The following is a 17,596-nucleotide window of genomic DNA, read 5'->3' as shown; positions in this document are numbered from 1 at the left end:
GCCACGCCCCCCGGTCGTGTTCGATACTGGGGGTTTTGGGGGGGACCAGTCTGGGGGGGCTTCCCGGGACCCTCGGGGCCCAGCGCCCCAAATCCTCAGCAGCACCAAACTCATGGACCCGCAGCACCCCAAACCCCATCACCCACAGCACCCCAAATCCCACAGCACCCTAAATCCCATCACCCACAGCACCCCAAGTCCCACAGCACCCCAAATCCCACAGCACCCTAAATCCCATCACCCACAGCACCCCAAATCCCATCATCCACAGCACCCTAAATCCCACAGCACCCCAAATCCCATCACCCACAGCACCATAAATCCCACAGCACCCCAAACCCTGGATCATCTGTTGCACCCCAAATGCCATAGTGCCCTAATCCCATCAATTCCAGCACCTCAAATCCCTCAGCAGCCCTGTCCCCATGATCCTGCAGCACCTCAAATCCTGCATCTTCCACAGCACCCCAAATCCCACAGTACCCCCAATCTCTGCAGCACCCACAGCACCCCAGTCCCTTCACCTCTAGTGCCACAAATGCCCCAATACCCCAAAGCAACTCAAATCCCACAGCACTCTAAATCCTGCACCCCTGTTCCCTTTGCAGCCACATCCCTTAATACCCACAGAGCCCAAACCCGCCAGGGTCCACAACACCCCAAATCTGCCAATAGGCCCAGCACCCCATTCCATGATCCAACTGAACCCCAAACGCCCCAGGATCTGCAGCACCCCAAACCGTGCAGCACCCTCATCCCCAGAATCCCAGTGCACCCCACGTCCCCCAGGAACTGCAGCACCCCAAAATCCTGCAAGCACCCCCATTCCATGATCCCATTGAAATTCAAATCCCCCAGGATCTGCAGCACCCCAAATCCTACAGCACCCACCTCCTGATGATCCCACTGCACCTCACATCCCCCAGTACCCCCAAATCTTCATTACCCCAGCACCCCAAATCCCCAGTACCCCAAATCCCTCCAAACCCCCCCACCCCCCAAATCGGACAAGTCAGGCCACCCATGATCTTTTTCATAGAAAATAACTGATTTTAGAAAAAAGCACCTTTTTTCCCCTCCCACCCCCCCAAACCCACCCCAAGAGGGGGTTCAGGTGAGGGTGTCCCCCGTGTCCCCCGGGGTGATCCCGGCGGTCACTTGGTCACGCCGCCAGAGCTCCTCGACCAGGGCGTCCAGGACGGGGGCGACCCGGGCCAGCCCCGCCCGCGCCCCGCCGGTCCCCGCGGTCCCCCCCGCCCGCAGCACCCGCAGCCCCTGCGTCCCCTCGAAGGCCCGCACGTCCCCCTCCGTCACGGCGGCGTGCGGGGCCAGGTCGAATCTGAGGTGAGGAGGGGACACAGGGTCAAGGGAAACAGCAACGCCCCGGAAAATCCCCCCAGAAGCACCCGAGATTTATCGGTGTAACCAGGTGGGAGTGTTCTCTGCCTGCCCCGGCACTGAGTGGTTTGGAATCTGGGGGTGCAAACCTGATTGTGAGGGGGCAGGGGGTCAAGGAGACACCAACACCCTGGAAAATCCCCCCGAAACCACCTAAAGAGAAATGGGGATTGTGAGTCCATTGGTGTGCAATGAAGTGTTGCACGTTCTTGGCCTGCTGAGATAACAAGTGCTGGGAAATCTGAGGGTGCAAACCTGACTGGGGTGGGGACACAGGGCCAAGGGAGACCCAGAAAATCCCTCCAAAGCCCCCTGAAAATAAGTGGGAGTTGTGACCCAAAGAAACCCCTCCAAACCCCCTAAAAATCAATGGGGGTTGAGGACCCATGGGGGTAATGAGTGTTAGCCATTCTCAGCCTAACAAGGAATTGAGGAAATCTGGGGATGCAAACCTGACTGGTGGGGGGATATAGGGTCAAGGGAGACACCAACACCCCAAAAATCTCCTTTAGGGTGGCAAAACCCCCTAAAAATAAGCAGGAACTGTGAACCCATCGGTGTAACCATTTGTGCACATTCTCAGCCTGCTGAGATACCAAATGCTGAGAAATCTCGGGGTGCAAACCCATTTTGGGGTGGGGGTGGAGGTGAAGGAACACCTAAAAAACCCCAAAACCCCGTGAAAATCAGCAGGAGTCAGGAATCCATCGGTGTGCGGTTCTCAGCCCCTGTGATGCCAAGCGCTGAGAACCCCGGGGGTGCAATCCCCCCACCATGGGGTGACTTTTGAGGACCCCTCAAAAGGATACTTGGTGCCCACGACCACCCTGACGAGGTGGCGGTCCCCGGGGCCCAGCACGCGGCCCATGAGCGCCGGCAGCTCCTCGAAGGACGCGCGGTCCGTGAAGGAGAACAGGAACAGGGCGGCGTCCGCCTCCTCCTTACAGGCCTGGGCACGGGGACACGCTCACCGCGGGGTCCTGGCGGTGTCCCCCGCCCCAAAACGCGTCCCCCACCCCAAAACGCGTCCCCCGCTCACGGGCAGCAGGTGCTCGAACTTCCTGAGCGCTCCGTCCCCGCAGTCCCAGAGGTGCAGCTGGAACAGGACCGGGCGGCCGCTGCCGCGGGGCTTGGCCGGCCAGAACAGCGTGGTGGCCTCGATGCCTGCGGGGACAGCGGGACTGTCACCCCCGGGACACCCCGGGCCGTAGCCAGGGTTTGGGGTGGCCGGGGTGGCCTCGATGCCTGCGGGGACAGCGGGATTGTCACCCCCGGGACACCCCGGGCCATATCCAGGGTCTCGTAGTGGCCTCGATGCCTGCGGGGACAGCGGGATTGTCACCCCCGGACCCCCCCGGCCGTACCCAGGGTCTCGTGGTGGGCGGGGGGCGCGGGGGTCCCCCCCAGCCAGGCCACCAGCGCTGTCTTGCCGACGCCGCTCCTGCCCGCCAGGAAGAGTTTGTAGGTGACCGTGGGGACAGCCAGGGCGGGCGGCAGCGCCGGGCGCTCCAGCAGACCTGGGGAGGGGCTCAGGGTCAGTCTGGGGGCTGAGAGCCCGGCTGGGGGGCGCAGGGCGGGCACGCACCGAACACTCTCCGCTGGTTCTTGTGCAGGATGGAGTCCAGGTAGGGGCGGCCGGCGGGGGACAGGAGCCAGCCCGGCTCCAGCGCCCAGTCCTGCTCTGCCATGGGCCCCCAAACCTGGGGGACGGCGAAGAGCCCCGCTTCCCCCATGGGGTCACTGCATCCGCAGCTTTGGGGTCTCCTTCTGACCCCACCCCAGGATCCAGGCACCCTCCCCAGTGCCCCTAAATCCTTCATCGGGTCCCTAAAACACCCCCGTGTCCCAGCATCCTCCCCAAAACCACCCATGGGGTCCCTGACACCCCCCTGTGAGGTGTCTGCCCGCCTTCCATGGGGTCTGTGCCCTCTCTATGGAGTCCCTGCCCCCTCCCATGGGCTCCCTGACCCCTCTCTGGGGTCCCTGCACCCCCTACAGGGTCCCACCGCCTTCCCATGACTTTCCTGCCCCTCTCCGGTTACTCTGCCCCACTTTGGGGTCCCTGCCCCCCTCAGTGTCCCTCCACCCTCCCAGGGTGTCCCTCACAGCCCCACACGGGGTCCCTGCACTCTCACGAGGGGTTCCTGCCACCCCCGCGGGGTCTGTGCTGCCCCTAGCTGACCCCGTACCCCACAGCATTTAGGAAAGAGGGGGGACCCTGTCCCTGTCCCCTTCCCGGACCCGCTGCCCCCCAAATCCCCCTCGTGCCTCGTCCCCCACACCAATTTTCCCGCGCGGGCCCTTTAAGACGCGGCCCCGGCGCTCACCTGAAGCCGCTTCCGCCCGCAGTGACGTCACGAATATAGGCGGGGCGCTATGGAGACCACGCCCAGCCGCAGCCGCGCATGCGCGGTGAGTTGGGGGGACACGTGGAGTGACCCCGGCCCTGCGGATTTTGGGGGGGTCCCCATCCCAAGTTACTGACACTGGAATGATTTGGGGGTCCCCATCCCCACCTCCCAGCACTGCCGGGATTTGGGGTTCCCAACTGCCAGTGTTTCCAGGCTTTGGAGCCCTCCCTCAACCCTAATCACTGACACAGGAATGCTTTGGGCTCAAGCATCTCCCACATTGGCAGGACTTGGGGTCCCAATTTCCAGCCCCAGCAGGCTCTAGAACCCCCATCCCCAATTCCCATCTCCAACAGGCTGTGGGATCCCCAGTTCCCAGCACTGGCAGGATTTGGGGTCCTCATCACCAATTTTCAGCCCCAACTGGCTTTGGGGTCCCTATCCCAAATTTCCAGCCCCAACAGGTCTTGGGGTTCCCAATTCCCAGTGCTGGGAGGCTTTGACATCCCCAGTTACCATCTCCAGCAGTCTTTGGGATCCCTATTCCCAGTTTCCATCCCTAACAGGGTTTGGTGTCCCCCATTCCCAGTGCTCTGACAGCCTTTGGGTCCCTGTCCCTAATTTCCCAACCCTGGCAGGTTTTGGGATCCCATCCTAAACTTCCATCCCAAACAGGGTTTGGGACCCCTGAATTCCCAGCTCCAATAGGCTCTGGGATCTCCAGTTTCCAACCCCAACAGGCTTTGAAGTCCCCATCCCCAATGTCTGGCTCCAAGAAACTTCAGTGTCCCAAATTCTCTGTGTCCCCCTTTGCCTCCCTCCACTGCTCCAACATCCCCTGTACAAATATTTCCCTTCTCTTACACAAAGACCCCAAATCGCCCCTTTCACCCCCAAACTTACGGCAGCACAACAAGAAATTCCCCTCCAAGTCACTCCCACCCCTCCCCAAAAGCACCAACCATCCATTTCTTTTCCTTTTTATTTGTTAAACCACTAAAAATTCGTCGGGAAGGGGGGGAGGGACCCCCATGAACCCCCCCAAAATGTACACAAGATTTTAAATATCACCGGAATTGCTTCCCATTGCTGCGCTCGGCCCGGGAGTGACGGGGGGGACACCTGAGTCGCGGTGGGTGGGGGGGACACCTCGCTGACAGCACCAGCAGCTCCCGTGGGATTTGGGGACAGGGGCCCAGATTTGGGCTGAATCTCTCTGAAGGGCACAGAACATGCATTTCCCGGCGGGGAACCCCGGGAGGGGAACCCTGGGAGCGGGGCAGGATGTAAACTGGGAGGGCACCCCTGGAGGGATGCTCTGCAGGGAGAAGGACATCAAGGCGCCATCCATCCCCGGCTTTGACTCTTTTTTGGGGATGGATGACAAAAAACATGCAAAGGGGATGTGGGGATCGATGGCGAAGCCTCGACCGCCTTCCCCACCCCACGGCCACGCGCGGAGAAGGAAAATTCCAAAATTCCACAGCTCACCCAAGGTGCTCCTGAGGTCTGGAGATTTTTTGGAGGGGGAGAAATTGCATTTTGCTTTCCCTTAGGACAAATCAAATTGTTCTGGGATGTACAGGAGAGGTGGGATTCGATGAGGGGTTTATTTACAGAGGTGGAAACGCCGCGGGTGAAGCAAATCCCTCCCCATCCCCACGCGGCTGGGATGGGATTTAAGGCTCCGACCGGCAGAAAGCTCAGTGGGAATGGAGAAGAAAAATTTCAGGAAGAAGGGACCACGTCATGGCGCTGCCGGCTTGGGGAGGGCTCCCTGGTTTTAGGGTGCTGGAGGTTGTTGACCAAAACCTGGCAGAATCTGCCCCGTTTCCCCCCCTTGGAGGGGACAGGGAAGGAGGGGTTGTCCCAGAAGGACGCACAGGTTCAATCCCTTCGGATTTGGATTTAATCTTTGCGGAAGGAGGCACGTGCAAAGATGAGGTGAAGTTACTGCATCGAGGCTGCCCTCACATTTACCAGTATCTGTCCTCTTCCCTGGAAAACCCACCCTGCTCCTGGGCTCCAAGGGGCTGCTTCGGCCTTTAATGGGTTTGGGCCGTTGAATGAAATGAAACCTTGAAGTCTAGAAGAGAATTGGCAGCCAAATATCTCTGTCTGGGGAATAATGGGATTTTCAGAGTACTTTTGCTAGTCAGAGGGGATCAGAGCTGATCCCCAAGTCTGATCCAGCAGGGCAGGAGGAGGAGGGATGCTAACAATCAAGATTTTTGGCATTTTGACACAAAAAAATGTCCTTTCCTCCTTCTTTTGGTCCTGCCTGGAGGACAGAGACGAGGGCGGCAGGTGAGAGGCAAAATAAAAAGGCATCGTGTTTGTGTCGAGCAAAGGTTGGCAGCGCTGGGAGATTCCCAGAGGAATATTGCTGTTTTCCTGACGGAGTCGAGCATGGAATTAATCAAGCTAACAGCCTCCTGCCTGCTGCAATTTGGGTTATTCCTATAAAACCACTTCTATTCACAACCCATGAGGAATTTCGGAGAGACCGAGACTCACAAACACTTAGAGAATAAACCCAGGAGGATCCTGGCTGCAGCAGAGGAATTCCCTGGCTGCTCACCCCGAATCCTCGGATCCTCGGGTCCTTCCCCGCCTGTAAACACGACTCACTCGCCTGGGGTCTCACTGGGAACTGCCGGGGCAGTGCTGGAGGGTTTGCTTGGACTTTTATTGGTTTCCTGCTCCCTAATTCACAGTTTGAACGCCTGCGTGTCGGGAAGGGGCTGGGGAAGGAGGAGGAAGAGCCGCAGGGATGGAAGGACGGGCGGCGGGCGGGGGCCGCATTATCTTTTTGCTCGCACAAAGTACAAGGCATTTGTTTTGGGGTAATATTTGACGTTTTGTTTCTTGTCCATCAGGCCACCGAATATGATCAGCTCCCCTCGGCCTTGCACCACCGTGTGTAAACTGGTCTCGGGCGGCCCCACCACGGAGCTGCTGTTGAACACTTTCCACTTGACTCGTCCCTGCTCCTTGGTGTCCTTAATGTCCAGCACGTACATCTGCATGGGCTTGCAGTTCATGCTCTGGTACAGCGGCTTGCCCACGTTCAGCGACTGCGGCGGGTGGTGCCCGAGGCGCCGGGCGATGGGGGGCAGCGAGTGCCCCTCGCCCTGGGTGCCACTCGGCCGCACGGAGCCCGGCTCGGCGCCCGGGGACCCCGGGGACGAGGCCAGGGGAGGGCTCAGCGCGGCCGAGGCCGAGGTGGCTTTGGAGGAGAGGGCTTTGACGGCCTCGAGGCTGCGGCGGAGCGCGCCGGGGGACACGGCCCCGGGCAGGGCGGCGTGGGGCGGGGTGTGGATGCCGTTGGTGTGCTCCGGGGGGTTCCGCGTGCCCGCTGTCCTGCCCTCCGCGCCGTCCAGCTGGCACAGGAGGGACGTGGGCTTCTGCTCCCAGGCCAGCTCCACGGAGGCCAGGCGCAGATCCCTCTGCTCCGGCAGCGAGCCCCGGCGCGGCGCCAGGGCCGGCCCCACCTTGAGGTCGAATCCCTCGGCGGCCGAGGGGGTGCTGGGGGACAGGGCTTGCACGGGGCTGTCCAGGGAGGCCCCGCCGGGCGGCGCTGCTCCAGGTGACATGGTACCGCCGTTGAGCACCGGGGAACTGTCCCCTCTGGCCGGGGACAGGCTGCCCTCCCGCGAGCCCGACGGCGTCTGCCTGCGGGGCCGCAGGGTGCCCCAGCGGCCGTTGACGCAGGGAGCCTCGTCCGTGTTCCTGACGGGAGACTGGGAGCGGAATTCCCGCGTCTCGGGCACCAGGGCGGGCGGCGTGGCGCTGATGGGAGACGGGCGGGAGTTGAGGCTGGGGCTTAGCGGGGCTCTCCCGCTCGGAGCTTGGCTGAAGACCACGACGCACTGTCCCACCTGTGTGAGAGCAGGGAACAGACATCAGGAGGAGCCTTGGGGCTGGGGAGAAGCAGTTATGGAGCATTTTGGGCAGGGAATAAAGAGGGAGGGGTGTGTGTGAGGGCGCAGGGACCCCCCGTGTCCGTACCCTGCAGGCAGGATGGCACCACAGCTCCGGGGCTCCGTGGTCCTCGTTCTCCACCTTGAGAGGCTGCCACGTCCAGGGGTTGGCCTGCATGTGCAGCAACCAGGCGTCTTTGAACAGCTGGGGAGGGAAGGGTCACACATTCAGGAGCCCAGGCTGGGTTTTAGCCCAGTTTACTGCTGGGCTCAGCCCATCAGGGCCATGGTGGGAGCAGTGCTTTGCTGCTGCAGACAGATGATGCTGACCTAGAGCAGGAGCTAATGACCCATGAGTGACTACACCCCACTATTGCCAGGGATAAATCCCTTCATTGCCATCTGCTATCCCAGTACAAAGTCAGGGCTCATCCGGACAAGCCTCAGTGAACCCAGGGAGCTGTTCAGAGAGTGCCTGGGGTGATTTTTATTAATTAAAGCAGCTCCAGCAACAGCTAAACAGGTTCTCTGGAAAATCTACCAGTTGGGTGCCCAGACTTGAGGAATAAAATGCCACCAACGTGCAGAGTCCCCCCATCCCAAATCCAGCCCCCAGGTGCCAGGAGAATGGTGATGTCCCTGCTCCCCCAGGTACTCACTGCATTGGGACCCCCGCAGCCTCCCAGGATCAAAATGGTTTCGTTGTCTATCACGATCTGGAGGGGACAAAAGAGAGTTTCAGCCCGGGAAGGATTTTTGGCCAGGCCTCCAAGGGCAGACAGAGGCAGGTTCTCACTGCATGGGCGTTGCTGGGGTCTGTGCGCCCGGGATGAGGAGTGGAGCTGGGATGGAGCTGGTTTTGCCAGGCCCAGGACAGAGCGGGATGCAGGGCTCATCCCATCCCTTGTCCCAAACCAGTTCCTCTTTCTGAGGAGGGCAATTACCCTTCCCAAAGCTCCAGGGCTCCGACACCCCTCTGCAAAGGAGGGGAAGGTTGAAGGATTGTTTGGGAGGGCAGGTGCTGGCAGCAGTGTCTGATGAGTGCTGCTGCTGGATGAGGGATCCCTGTGGGCTCCCCTCCCAGGGCATGGAAGGCACATTCCAGCATGAGCCATCTGAGCCCTGCTGGGACCAGCCACACTCTGGGGATCACTGACCATCCCAGATGGGGACAGCTGCCTCAGGCCAGGGGACAGCCACGAGCTCCCTGCCCCGGCAGGTGCTGCTGGAGCTGTGCTCGGAGCGAGAGCAATCCCGAGTCAATCCCAGGATCGGGAGAGCGGAGCAGACACAAGGGCCTGGAGCCAAACCAGGCTGTGCTGCCTCTCCACTGATCTGAGGTGCCACGGGGCATGAGTGGGGTAAAGCAGGGATGTGTTCATTACAGCTCTGAGTCACTGGGGGAGAGGGCCTGGCGGGCAAGGGCCCCACAGATAACTTGGGAGGGAATGAATGAAGCTGTGGAGCGGGGAGCGAGGCTGTGCCTGGCTTCCTTCTGGCTGAGCTCACCTGGGACTGGCCCCCACGTGGGTGAGGGCTGGGCCCCGAGATGCTGGGCTTGGACCAAGCCCACTGCTCCAGATCGAGCACCCAGACGTCGTTGCTCCTGCAGGGATGAGACAACATGGGCTGAGGATACAACCAGGGACGTGGAACTCGGGTTCAGGGCTGGGTTTTACAGCAGAGTTGGGATTTTTGCAGGCTGGAGCCTTGGGATTTGCTGCGAGAGGTGAAGGGTGTCAGCAAGCAGACCCCAAAATCCTGCAGGAAATTCCTCATGGGTGACCCCAAGACCATTCCAAACCCCCCGTGGCTCACAGGGGCACTTGTCAGACACCCTGACCCCAAACTTACATCTGCCGGGATCCAAGGGAGCCCCCAAAAACGATCATTTTGTCTTTGATGACACAGGAGGAGTGTCCTGCCATGGGAGGGGGGCCGTGGGTGGTCATGATGCAGTTCCACCTGGGAAGAGAGGCAGGAACACATGACACAGTGAAGGAAAATGTTGGATGAAAGGCCAAATGAAAAATCCCAGTGGCCTGCAAAGTCCTCAAGAACATGTAATGGAGGAAAACCACAGGAAAAACCTCCAAATATCCAAATAGCAACTAAACTAATTAGAAATCCCAATGTGCTAAACATTTTTAAGGCATGACCAAGTCTCATGGCCAAGTTGGGAACATCTCCCCTTCCAATTAAGTCTGCCTCAAATTCTTTCCAAGAGAATTGGAAATCTTAATTACAGAGTTGTAATGACACTGCCCAAAGTGCACTGGATAATTGATACTTTGGAGGATGAAAAGTTCTCAGTGCAAGAGGAGCAGGAACCTTCTCTTTGATACAGCATTTTTCTTCTCACACACACCATCAGTGAGAAAGCTGGGTCTAAAATCAGCCAAATGGCATTTAAAGGGAGAAGGAAAATTCCTGCCAGCTCCATGGACACTGCTGGATGCTCCAGTCCCAGAGGTATAAAGGCAGAGGTTGAAATGATGGAGAAATCTGATTTATCACATCTCCCCGAGGGAGCTGAGTTTTGGATCATCACTGAAAACAAGACCTCCAGCACTTCAGGCTTATCTCAGAAACACCTCAGTGCTCCCAGCCAAAGTGATAAGGCATGTAAAACACCCAGGTTTCCCACCTGGATGGGAATGCTCAGGAAGCCTGGAATACTTAGGTACAAGTCCAGAACCATATGGAAGCAACAGCACCCACGAGCTGCTTGGCAGCACCCTGTCCTCAGCTCTGCTGTGCTTGTGTGGCTTTTTTTTGTTTCAGAAAGAGCATTAGAGACACACCTGGGAAACCAGGACCACGCACAGCTTCCCAGGCATTCCTCCAGCTGCATTCCAGAGCCATTTCTCCAGGATCAAAGCCTGCTCTTACCAGTTTTTGGAGGGGGAGTACGTGTGGATCTCATCGAAGAACCTCTCGGGCTGGTGCAGGGGGTAAGGGCTCGGCCGGGTCCACCCCCCAAAAAGCACCAGCAAGTCCTTGTAGACCACCAGCGTGGCCCCAGCCTTGGGAGAGGGGTAGGAACCTGGCAGGGAGGGAGGAGAAGTTAGGAAAACCATGTTTGAACACAAACTCTGCATCATTTCTTCAGTGTCACAACGTGGAGACTCCACCTTTCCAAAAAAATGAAAATAACAGAAAAGAAAAAAAAAAGAAAAAAAGGCAAAATTAGAGCTGGGAGCCTGGGAAGAAAACTCCTGCCAATTTGTGTCATGGTAATTAGTAGGAGCCTGAAAGCACATCTCAAACACAGCAAAACATCTGTCACTCACTGGCAGGAAATTGCCGGTTTTCCAGCGATCCCTCCAAATTATTGCTTTAGCACCGAATAAAAGCAATAATTACCTCCAAATACCTCCTAAGTCTCTCCCTGAGGAGGGAGGGAGAAGGGAGACAATTCCAAGGCACCTGGAGTGGCTGGTGTGGATGTGTGGGGGGCTCACAAGTGGCAGCACTCACTGAACCCTGGGTTTGAGAGGAAGCCCTGAATGCTCTGGCTGTGAATTACGTCATTCCTCAAGTCTGCAGGATGCAGTGCTACCCTAAAAATCATGGAAAACCTTTTTGTGTGGCCTGTTTGAGGTTCAAAGGGCTCTGCAGGGACCAGGGGCCTCCTGAACAGGACCTGCACAAGGACAAGGTGACCTCTTGGGCTCAGTGCGGTCAGGATTTGCTGTGCTCAGACAGTTCCATGGATCCTGAGAGCTTTCCTGAGCTCACCTCTCAACCTACAGCTGCTCCTGTGGACCCTGGCCACCATATCCCTCAGAAGCTGCAGCTGCTCCATCCCTGGAAGTGTCAAAGGCCAGGCTGGATGGGACTTGGAGCAACCTGGTCCAGTGGAAGATGTCCCTGCCCATGGGTGGAATGGGATGAGCTTTAAGGTCCCTTCCAACCCAAACCATTCTGGGATTCTGTGACTCCTGTGGAAGATGTCCCTGTCCATGGAAGGAGGGTGGAATTAGATGAGCTTTAAGCTCCTCCCAACCCCAACCATTCTAGGATTTTATGGTTCTTAACCTGCTCAGAGCAGGAGCAGCCTCAGTGCAAGAAACCTGTTGGCAAGGGCAACTATCAAACAATTTGATTCCTTTGAATTTATGTTGGGAAATCGGCTGCTGCAAAAAATCCCTGCCTGGCCCTGGTGCCAGAGGAGCTGTGTCTGTGTCAGCACCCTGCTGATGTGTGAAGTGCTGAGCTGCTTCCCAGGAACAGCAAAAGCCTCTGCAGCATGCCTGGCTCCAAGCATCCTCCTTCCCACGGTGGTCACCAGCACCTGGCACATTGCTCCACCTCCACAGCCACCCCTTGCAGCTCATCCTGGCACCCCCAGCCCCATGGCCCTGAGCCCGCAAGCAGGGCAGCTCAAGGACACGGCTGACATGTGGCCACCTCTCTGAACCAGCTGATGCTCCCACCTGGCCCCTGGCCCCTCCCGTGTCCCAGCAGGGTTCAGAGACACAATTTTAGCAGGGAATGACACCCAGAACAGACTATTTTTAAAAGAAACCGGAGCAGCTATTTTAGGATGTTGCAGCTGGGGGAAGCAATTCCATTGCGATGGGTTCCAGGTGCTGGGAGGGAAGAGCCCAGCAGAAATCAGCCCCTGGCCTGATGCAGAGATGGCCACGGCATCCCTGAGCCCTTCCCCAGGGACAGAGAGTTCTGCTGCCCTCAGCCTCATGGAGATGAGGGAAAAATGGGAATAAAGGTCTGCAGAAGCACTTAATGCAAGGTAATGTGTGGCCAGAGCTGTACCAAGGTCTCCGTGAGGACGAGATGCCAGTGAGGGTCACATTTGGTCACTCCTTGTTCCTGAATTCCAGTTTTCCTGGCTCGTTCTGTGTGTGGAATTCATTAACCCACACCAGCAGATTTCCAGCCTAAATAATTCCCTGGCTGTGCAGAAAGTTTTTCTCCTAAGCCTGGCATCACAATAAAATATTTGCACCAGAGTTTGTGAATCCCAGCTGGGTGATATCGCCAGGGATGCCACAAGGTGCTGGGGTTAAATTGGGTTATTTTTAAACTAAAAGGGGCAGCTAGAGTCATTCCAGGATGGAAAAACATTGGCACCTTGCTCAGAAAAGGAGCAGTGAGGAAAGTCACCCTCCCACTGCTGTAACCTGAAGGTCAACCCCAGCCTCAGCCAAGGAGACAATTCCCAAGTGAGTCAGTGCCGTGCAAACAGCCCAGAGCAGAGGCCAGCCCCGGTTTTTCAGGAAGCTTTGCCTGTTATTGGACATTGTACGGATGTAAATGAGCTGAGTTTCATTCTGCAATGCAGGAAAACTCTGCATTTTACAAGTCAAAGAAGTGCTGGCCTCTCAAAGCCTCTTCCAGCAGCAAAACTGGGATATCTGTGGGTGCTCTCCACAAATGAGATGCACCACAAGCATCTCCAGGATCTTGTGCTGGAGCAGGAATGTGTGGAAATCTGGAGAATTAATGCTGTTTATCCCTAAAGCAAGGGAGAGCTGCTGGGTGCATGGTCCTCAGGAAGGGCAGGAACATCCCGAGGGAGCTGCTGGAATGGGAAGGCAGCAGCAGCTCTGTGAGCTCAGGACTCAGGCATGCGGAGGAGCCCAGCACAGAGGGACATCAAAGGGACCGAGGACCTGCTCAAAGTCCAGCCCTATGGAGGATGTGGGAGGTGGGAGCGGCCCTTCAAAGACTCCCAGGAACACACGGGATCCTCTCTGGGATAGCACACGGATCGGGCTGAGGACCCATCAGGACTTCATTAATGAACTGCACTGGGTCCCACCAGTCCCACTGGGGAACCACTGCAATCCCAAGCTGCCCACCCCAGTAACACCACCCAGCCCAACATCCAGGTTATCCTTCAACAACACCACCCAGCCCAACAGCCAGGTTATCCCTGCATAACACCATCCAGCCCAAAATCCAGGAAGGATCCATCCAGCCCAACATCCAGGTTATCCCTGCATAACACCATCCAGTTTATCCCTCCATAACACCATCCAGCCCAACATCCAGGTTATCCTTCCACAACACCACCCAGCCCAAAATCCAGGAAGGATCCATCCAGCCCAACATCCAGGTTATGCTTCCACAACACCATCCAGCCCAAAATCCAGGTTATCCCTGCATAACACCATCCAGTTTATCCCTCCATAACACCATCCAGCCCAAAATCCAGGTTATCCTTCCACAACACCACCCAGCCCAACAGCCAGGTTATCCCTCCATAACACCACCCAGCCCAAAATCCAGGCTATCCTTCCACAACACCATCCAGCCCAACATCCAATTTATCCTTCCACAACAGCCCAGTATCCAGGTTATCCCTCCCTAAAACCATTCAGCCCAACATCCAGATTATCCTTGCTGGGGATAAAGGTTGGAGCAGGGTGAGGGTTGAGCACAGTTCACTCCTCCAAAGCACAGCAGGCTCCATCCCTGCCCAGCTGACGCTGTTCTCTCGGCTGGGATGAGGAGCTAAAAGCTGGGCTGAGCTATTTTTTTCCCAGCTGATGGATTTTCCTGGCTCGCAAAGCCAAAAAACCAACCAACCAAAGATCTCTGGCTTCCAGAGATGTTTGGAAAAGAAATGCCAGCCTCTGATCGCTCCCGACACGAGCTCTGGGTGTTTTATCTGTGTTGGATCTGTCCTTATAAGCAGTTTTTCAAGCCCAGTTATCCAGCCCTCTAAAGCCACGGAAGCCGCACACGCGTAGATAAACGGGAACAAAGGAAAAGCCTGGCTTGAAGGGCATGTGGGACACAGAGTGCCAGACCAGCCTTTTACCTCTGGAAGGGGCAGCCCTGAGAGACTTCAAAAATCATCTGGAGTGGGGAACAGCAATGGTCACCCCGTGGTTATCTGCTGGGATTGCCCAGGTGGAAGGATCAGCTCAGGTTGATCAGTGGGGTTTGGGGAATATTCCACAGGAGGGGCTGGAGTGGGTCTGCACTGACCCAGGGGGCAGGGAACAAACGGAAAGAGTTGTGTCAAGGGGATCAGTACTGAGGAGCTTTGAATCTGGAGAAGGGTGGGAGGGGAGCTGCAGCCAGGAGCTGTTTTTGCTGGACCTGGTGGATCCTGCAGGCAGCTGACATTGTGGTCGATTGGGTTTCCACGGAACACATGGATAACCAAAGCCATGTGTCCATCTCAAAGCTGAGAAATTAAAGGATGCTGCTCCAGCACCCCATGGATTTCAAGGTGCAAAGGAATTCAAGCTCCCAGCTTCAAAAACCACCTGCAATCTGCAATCCAGAGGTACAGGAAACCATCCCTGGGAAGGGCTCAGGGCTGTCCTTTCACAGGAATCCTGGAATGGTTTGGGTTTAAAAGGGACCTTAAAGTTCATCCCATTCCACCTCCTGCCATGGGCAGGGACACTTTCCACTATTCCAGGGTGCTCCCAGCCCTGTCCAGCCTGGCCTTGGACACTTCTTCCCAAGGCAGAATGATAGTGCCTGTTTAGCACTCTTTGAGTTATCCCAAACCGGATCCAACCCTGCCCACCACAAGCTTTCTGTTTCCATGCTCAGGCAGCAGAGCCACATCCAGGGGCTGGTTTTTTAGTCTGGCTGGACCTGGATTTTCAAATCCCTCTTTCCAGTCTGGAACCCTCATCCACTCCAGCTGAGGGACGTCCCTGACTACATCCCATCCCACAGAGTTCCATCCCAAACTCGTGTGACAGCACGAAATCCCCAAATCTTTCCCCTTCAACTGGAAGCAAAACCAGAGAAGGGAAAAACAAAAAATCCCTCTGCTTCCCAGGCCAGCTGGGATTTCTCCACAGCAGTCAGCAGATTCCCTGCCAGGTTTCCCAAAGGGAAGAGGACAAGCTGGTGAGCAGCAGTCCAGAGGCCAGAAGAGAATGAGCATCCCAGCACTAGCACTAGATTTGGGAGATGCCAAAGGAGCACTCCCATGGGAAGAACAGACATCCCTGTTGCACACCCACTCCTTCCCAAAGCCAAACCCACTGAACAATCTGCTCAGCTGCCTCAGATCCAGCATTTGATATTCACCTGTTTTTAATCCCAAAATGTCTAAAACAGAGCACTGGGATTACAAACACGTTCTAGACTAGTTCTGACCAGGCCTGCCTAAACCTTAGAGCCTCTAAAAGCCACAGAAGTATCATCTTCTCTTACCAAAACCACAGGCAATTTAGTGTTCCCTTCCAGAAAAACCCCAAATTCCATGCTAGGAAGCAGACAGGAATTTAGCCTTGCAGGAGTCTTAAGGAAAAACCGAACAAATCTGTGCTGATTTGCCTCCTCAGCAGAGAGACAAAACCTCTGCAGACACAAATAACCTCTTGGGAAGGAAGCGGGGGAATATCATTTATCTGCAGTTTTGGGGGGCAGGTCAGCAACCCCCTGATGTTGACAAGTAGACAGAATTCCCAGCGTGGGATTTCCACCCTGCAGAGACTCGGGACTGTGGTACAAGCCCAGTCAAACCCCGGCATGGAAGTGAAGTTTGGTTTCTCGCAATCCCTGGGAGGTGCAGGCAGAGGCCCCGGGGAGGATCAGTCACCTCCACACTGTTGCAAGATGCCCGTGGGTATTTTTTTAACCCCGGCATTCTGAGGTGCTGCCGCTGCGATAAAGCCACGGAGAAGGAGAGGCAGTGCCCTCTCAACCCCGTGCAATTGGATTTACTGAGTCACTCTGTGCTAATGCCTAGCAAAAATGTCCTCATGCAGCATTGAGCAAACAGTGCCGAGATAACCGTGCCAGAACGCCGCCGGCTCGGCCTCTTATCTCCCAACAGCCCCGGACGGGATCGCCGCAATTCCTGCCGCAATTCCCGCAGCTGCACTGCAGGAGAGGCTTTACTGGGATACACCCTGCCCCTCTCCCCGGCAGCAGTGCCCCGAGGTGCCGGGAGCTCCACGGGGTGAGGTCACCCTCCACAACCATCCTTTGGGAAAGGCGGATTTGGCCCCGCACGGGGAGCTGCTCTTGCAAAAGCCGCTGTTCCCTCTCTCCGTGGGTGGAATCCCCAGCATCCACCTCGCCCTGCTTCCACGCTGGTGTTTTTGTTCCCCCTGAAGTGACGCTGCCCCGCAGACTTCTCGGGTGATTTCACAGCCTGACACCTCCCCAGATCAGCTCCTGTGCAATTGAAGAGCTCAGCGCTCGCAGAAGGGCTGAACAGCTCCCTCCGCTCATGTTCCCTGCAGGAGACGAGGGAAGAGCTGGGAATTGTGCTCTGGCTCCCCAGCCCTGAGGAGGGGGTTCCTGCAGGGCAGTGGGGAGGTCGGGGTGGGACAGCGGGGCTGTGTCCAGCCCTGCTGAGCTCCGCACTTTTCGCTCCCCGATCGTTTCCCGCAGCGCGAGGGAGGCGCCCCAGCCTCGGAGAATCCCAAAATGAGTGGTGTTCCAGGAAATGGCTGCTGTGTAATTTGGTGAGGTTACAGCTACCACGGGGATCCAAACCTCAACTATCCTCTAAAGAGCACCCTGTAGGCACAGCTAGAGAATCTCAGGATGATTTGGGATGGAAGGGACCTTAAAGCTCATCCCATTCCACCCCCTGCCATGGGCAGGGACACTTTCCACTGGACCAGGTTGCTCTAAGCCTGTCCAGCCTGGCCTTGGACACTTTTGGGGACGGGGAATCCACAACCCTTCTGGATGCACTCAGAGGGAGGAAGTGCAAAAAGCCTGGGAAGAGCCAGGGCTTTGCTGTTCCCAGTATTTGCTGCAAGGACAAGTCATTCACTGAAACCCCAGCATCTTCCCACTGAAATTCCCAGCACAGGAAGAGAAATTCAGTGCAGCTCTCCGCACTCCCCTCCCTGACTGTCTCCCCTTCACTCCCATTTTCAACCCATCGGTTCCTGAACTTTGCTCCCTCCACGCCAGGGAAGCACTTTTCTCCTTCATTCCAGTAATTCCAGCCCGGAACGT

General features: G+C 56.9%; 2 protein-coding genes across 2 annotated transcripts in view; both read right to left on the bottom strand.

Annotated features, from left to right (window-relative positions):
- Positions 1-1,110: 1,110 nt before the first annotated feature.
- CPLANE2 (ciliogenesis and planar polarity effector complex subunit 2) lies at positions 1,111-3,445 on the bottom strand (the record flags this gene model as incomplete). The annotated part of the gene is given in 6 exon segments (XM_084220281.1): positions 1,111-1,339; positions 2,208-2,347; positions 2,438-2,562; positions 2,763-2,915; positions 2,984-3,238; positions 3,241-3,445. Coding segments are annotated over 6 exon segments (1,077 nt in total). The 5' UTR covers positions 3,416-3,445.
- A 1,306-nt stretch (positions 3,446-4,751) lies between these two features.
- The window catches only part of FBXO42 (F-box protein 42), a 45,690-nt gene continuing 32,845 nt past the window's right edge, over positions 4,752-17,596 (bottom strand). Inside the window, exons 5-10 of the mRNA XM_084220035.1 lie at positions 10,565-10,718; positions 9,527-9,637; positions 9,182-9,278; positions 8,332-8,388; positions 7,761-7,877; positions 4,752-7,630 (exon numbers count right to left, since the gene is read on the bottom strand). Coding sequence (XP_084076161.1) covers positions 6,554-7,630; positions 7,761-7,877; positions 8,332-8,388; positions 9,182-9,278; positions 9,527-9,637; positions 10,565-10,718 — 1,613 coding nt within the window. The 3' untranslated portion in view covers positions 4,752-6,553. The remainder of the gene's footprint in view (positions 7,631-7,760; positions 7,878-8,331; positions 8,389-9,181; positions 9,279-9,526; positions 9,638-10,564; positions 10,719-17,596) is intronic.

This window comes from Fringilla coelebs (assembly GCF_963513975.1).
Source record: "Fringilla coelebs genome assembly, chromosome: 22".
NCBI lineage: Eukaryota > Metazoa > Chordata > Aves > Passeriformes > Fringillidae > Fringilla > Fringilla coelebs.
Note: the sequence above shows the minus strand (reverse complement) of the source record. Positions and strands in the feature narration are given on the sequence as shown.